Source organism: Fundulus heteroclitus, chromosome 11 (genome assembly GCF_011125445.2).
Source record: "Fundulus heteroclitus isolate FHET01 chromosome 11, MU-UCD_Fhet_4.1, whole genome shotgun sequence".
NCBI classification, from domain to species: Eukaryota; Metazoa; Chordata; class Actinopteri; order Cyprinodontiformes; family Fundulidae; genus Fundulus; species Fundulus heteroclitus.
Genome location: NC_046371.1, coordinates 26,143,193 through 26,148,612, shown reverse-complemented (window position 1 = coordinate 26,148,612; position 5,420 = coordinate 26,143,193). Strand labels below are relative to the sequence as shown.

At 39.5% G+C, this 5,420-nt stretch overlaps 1 protein-coding gene across 1 annotated transcript; it reads right to left on the bottom strand.

The window, feature by feature from the left end:
* Nucleotides 1-707: 707 nt before the first annotated feature.
* LOC105929362 lies at nt 708-3,453 on the bottom strand. Its single transcript, XM_036143280.1, has 5 exons — nt 3,343-3,453; nt 2,056-2,211; nt 1,865-1,966; nt 1,430-1,609; nt 708-1,303 (listed from the first exon to the last, which is right to left on the bottom strand). The coding sequence occupies exons 2-5, from the start codon at nt 2,209-2,211 to the stop codon at nt 1,118-1,120; spliced, it is 624 nt and encodes a 207-aa protein (XP_035999173.1). The 5' UTR covers nt 3,343-3,453; the 3' UTR covers nt 708-1,117.
* Nucleotides 3,454-5,420: the final 1,967 nt, after the last annotated feature.

Here is a 5,420-nt window from a genome sequence, read left to right as displayed (position 1 = left end):
TTTTAATGTCATTTTATTTTATTTTATTAAAATATACAACAACTTCGACTTCTTAACAGAAAATATAGCTTTGAAACTAAAGTTTTTCTTGCTTCAATAAAAGTAATGTGTGGTATCCCTTCCCCGCAGCTTGATGCTACCACCACCACTATTTTTTTCTTTTTTTTTTAGCTTCCACAGCATATTTATCTGTGTTTTTCACAACCAGAAATATCTACAAGACAGACAGCTGACTGACTGGCGCAATAACAGGGGGGGGGGCAGCTCCTTAAACTGCTAAATAGTCCTTTGATCACTCTCTCTGTTGTCTTATAAAAGGACTTCAAAATGCAGGAACAGTTTGACATAAAATGTTTATTGATTATGAGACCCTACTTTCTAAAATGTGGATGTAGGTACCAGTAACTAGCCAACGTCTGGTCGACATAAACAAAATCCCGCAACTTTAATTAAGATTTGGGTTCTTGTTGTTTTGTTTTTACACATCTAACTGTTTTAGATCTTAGCTCTACAGATGAACAGCTATTGTCCCGATTCCTTAAAAGCAGCGGAACAGCTCTTTACTCAGACGCTACATTCAGAGTCATATGAACAAGACTGAAGGACTGTCGCTACAAACCTTTCACGATTGTTACTCCGCAGCTGTCAGAATATGAAACAGTCTCCCGGAGATATAACCGGTCCGTCTTCGAAATATCAAGTCTCCATTGTTTTTGTCAGTTCATTTATTGAAATTCTTTAAACAACACTATGTATCTATCGTGTACAAAATGCAACGTGTAAAACACTTGTTTCTCTAAAAAACGTAAATATACGACTTTTAAAATAAATAAATATAAATATTGTAATAAATAGCAAATATCTCTTCGGAAAGTCCTGAAAATTGAGGCTGTGGTGGAAAAACAGGATGTTGGGACGTCTTCTGGGAGCATGTGTCTAACGTACAATTAGAGGAAAAACTGAAACTGGGAAATACCCAAAAAAAGCCCTAAAATATATGGTAGTACTTCACAGAAAGTAGTCCGACGTTCAGATTTATGTTGTACGGCCGTTCATCCCATAGTTGCTGTTCAGTTTTTTTGCCCCTTAGGTCTTCTGTTTGAGCAGTCTCTTTGTGTCACAACTGTGTTTTGGAGGCCAGCAGCAGAAAGTCTCTGGCTAGTTTTGTGAGGTAAAGGTCCAGGTCCCGGAGAATGATGTAACCCTCCACTCTGCTCTGCCACACTGTCCTGGAGCTCCTCTGCGGGTTCTGGCGCGCCGCGACAGGTGTGGGCCTGACCCAAGAGCCCCTGACAATTCTCATCTGGAGGAAGAAAGCAAAACCAAAGTTCTTTAGACCAGCTGCAGTGTCACTTCCTTTAAAACTTAGAGAGACGGAAAAAAAAAAAAAAAAAAAACGTGGGTGTAATTCAGTGGGAACTGTGGGTACCTGACTGCTGACTTTGCTCATCAGGTCCCGTAAGTCCAGCTGAACGTGCTTGATGCTCTGAAGCAGACTGGACGCCGTCCTCAGCACTTTCTGCTCCTTCTCCAGCTGCTTCCTTTTCCACTCCAGCATGCTCCAGTAGGTCTGGATGTCCCCCAGGGCCCCGTGTAGCCGGTCCCAGTCCTGAGCGCACGACAGGAGACAGACGCCGTTGACACACGGAAAGTTTTGCACAAACCTGTCTACACGGGTGGGCCCTAAAAAGGGGAATTCCTCTCAGAAAGTCCTTGAAACTTTACAATCTGCAAGTTCAGACATTCGGAAGACGTTTGCCAGACGTTTTAGTTTTTTTAACGTGATTTTAAGAGTAAAAAAAGACGAAACAGGATTAGAATTATTTCTTTTTTTCCACAAATTTCTTCTGAATCGTAGGCTTACCGACAGCTGAAGCCAGTCGTTGAAGTCTGTGGAAAGCGAAGGCAGATCCCTCAAGTGGTGGCTCCGGTCCTCAAAATGTATGTTTCCCATCTGCTGCTCCTTCTGTGAAAACAAAAGGCGTGTGTCAGGTGTGGACCGAGGACAGGTGTGAACAGCCAAATGAGCTGCGAGAGATTTAGTTTTAAACGCACATAGTCCCGCATGAGGCGCTGCACGTGGTTTCGGGTGGATCTTGTGAGGCGAAAAGAATTGTCGTATTTAGTTTTCAGGACGAATGGCGACGAATGAGCGGACGCAGCGCAGCTCAGCACGCAGCAAAGCAGGAGAGAAGCGCCCCAACTGGCCATCTGAAAACAGACACAGGAATTGGATGCGTTATGAATCTGGGTCTCTTTTCTTAGAAGCCGCGGTTGTTAAACGGTGAGGTGTAGCACTGAATCGGACCGTGCAGCTGGATTTAAGGCGCCAAAGTGTGCCAAAGATAGAAAATAAAACAGATGTGACTTTGCATGCTGACGGGAGTTTTGAAATAATTCTGAAAGAAATTCCACGCCGCCACTTTAATCTTTCCCCGACCATCTGCTCACCAAATATACACTTCAACCGTTGTGCAACTCAACACCACCGCTGCCAGTAGGTGCACAAATACACAAAACAGAAGTGTGCCAATTCCGCTAAACACTTTCACTGTAGAACGAAGCCATCTTTCGGCCCCGACTCTCTAAATGTGCTCCTGCAAGGCATCCTGCAGGCATCAAACCCACACTCAGCTAGCAGGCTGAAAGTCCGGTTAGAAAATGTAAACTTCCTACTTCTGTCAGTTCATGCTGCTCTACCGAGCCTCGCTGCAGAACAAACAATCCAGTCTCATTTGTTCCGGTTATTTTATGTAATTGCATCAAGTGTTGCTCAGACTCAGTGACAAAGTGTATCTATAATCTCCCAAATGCATGACAAACACCTTAACTTCTCTGCTGTAGTTCATTAGTAGTTAAACAGGTGATAAGAGTATTCTTTCAAGATCATGTAGACGAATAGCACAACATGAACATACAGCCATAAAAGACAATTGTGATGCGGATGTGAAGTTTGTTTAGCCATTGTGGGTCTATAAATAACAGAAAAAATATTGCAATATTCCAATTCAATGTATAATTCATTGCTCTCTATCTCTCTCTCATATATATATATATATATATATATATATATATATATATATATATATATATCTATATATAATCTATGATATATTGTATATATATATATGTATATAGTATATATATATATATAAATATGTATATATTATATATAATATATATATCATATAAATATGTATGTATATATATATATATAAAATATGTATATATATATATATATATATATATAATAAATAATATCTCTCTATCTCTATCTCTCTATATCTCTCATAGGTGTGTGTGTGTGTGTGTGTGTGTGTGTGTATCTTTGGTGTTTCTTACCTTGAGGGAGCTGTGAGCAGCACGCTAATGAGTTATTAAACTCCCCAAAGAAGCAATATATATATATTCCTCTTGTTGCTTTCAGTTTCTTCTCTCTCTCTCTCTCTCTCTCTCTCTCTCTCTCTCTCTCTCTCTCTCTCTCTGTACTTCTTGAAGAGAACTTGTGGTGACTCAAGTTTTTGAGGAACCTTTTTTCTCAACGAAACAAACGACGAGAATGACAACAGGAAAATACATAATCGCTTGTAAGACAAAATTGCGAGGCTTTAAAAAAAAAAAAAAAAAAAGTTTACATCATCGTGTGCCCAAACAGTGAAATTAAACCAAAAATTCATGTTTTTTGTTCAACTTAAAGTCCTACATTCTGAAACTTCTGCTTTTTTTTTTTCCTGTCTGTGTGTGTTTTAAGAGGATGTTAAGTTCAGTCTTGACTGTGCATCTTGGGGGAATATTTCAGGAGTCTCATGATTCTGATAATCAATTACTCAAACAGTTTCACTGCATCTCACAAGGGGAGAGAGCACACCAGAAAGACCCCGTCATCATCATTACTTTGCTCATTCTAATTACTGGAAATAAGTATTTTTCGCCAGCTTATAAAGCTTGTCAAAAAGATGGATGTAAAAACATTGGTTTCTATTACTATTATTATTATTATTAAATATTATTATTATTTTATTACTACAACAGGAAAAAACTTTTTTATCCGCAAAAGACGGAGGAACAAGTATCCAGCTTTGCAAAAAAAGGGATGCTTTTCATGTTTCACCTCATTCCTGTTCCTTTGTTTGCTTTTTGCTTTTTTGAAAAAAGCAAAAAAGTATTATGTAAAAAGACTTCTTAAAATACCTTGTTATCATATTCTATTGATGTCTATATTTGAATTATTTCTTTATTTATATTTAGCAATAATTAAATACCAGGTCTTCAGAGTAAGCTCAAATGAGATATCTTTTTCCTCACTTTCTAAATCCATTGTTATTTAGGTGTCCAACCCCTACTTGGATCAAACTAAGTTTTGAACTACCTAATAGAAGGAAGCTGCTTTTTCATTAAGTTTGCATATATCACTTTATTATACAATACGCTTCAAATGTTTTAGGGGAGATTCCTCTACGTTCTCTTTCAAACAGCAAAGAGTCATTCAGGTTTGTTTGCTTTGAACATTTTCCAAGTTTGGGCTTCTCGCTGTTAGAGTTTCCAATTAGTGCACATTTTTCCTAATGTGTGTGGGGGGAAAACTTTGAATTCCCTCAAAAATCTGTAATTTTAGTAATTTTCCAAACAGAGACGAAACAAAAAGATCAGGTACAGTTCTCCATCACTGCAACGAGCATCACGAGAAGCTTTCAGCATCTGTGGCGTCTCATTTTAACAATGACGCATCAGATTCTCACTGGGGTTAGGCCGGCGACATTGACACAAGAGCTGCAAGACATCATCGGCAGGCCCATACGGAAAGGGGAAACACTGGAGGCAATAGCGTTATTGCATGCAAGCGAGATTAAGCAAGAAGAGTAACGGAATAAAACAAAGTTTTAGATGCAGCTCACTGCTGGTGGATTGTGTTTTATTTTATTTTTTTTTAGAACAGGCTCGTGGGCACCACATGTGGTCCACTTGTTGCCTGTGAGCGCCATGTTGGTGACCCCTGGTTTAAACATATTAGCCTAATTGTACCTCACCCAACCAATTCTACTATTGCTTTAATATTACACAGTGTTTGTCAGAAATGTCACCAGCTGTCCCTTGCCTAATCTTGGAAAACAAAGACCCAGAAGATCAAACATCTTACAAGCCCGTCTCGTCAATTAATGCAGACGCCAAGATTTTGGCGAAGATGGTGACCCTAAAGGTACGTTGACACCCAAGGTGAGCAAGGCGAATTTTTCCACATTTGGTCGCTTCACATTTCGCCTCTCTCTCTCACGAGCAATTTGCGCTGACAACGCGTCAAATAGGAGCGTCTAGATGCTTGCCGGTTCCTCCTGTCCGTTCAGCTCACTGTGCCGAATATGGATTTTATTTAGCCAGTCGCTGTGCTGTCTGTGTGTAATGTGGAAAGCTGTGTCAGCTTC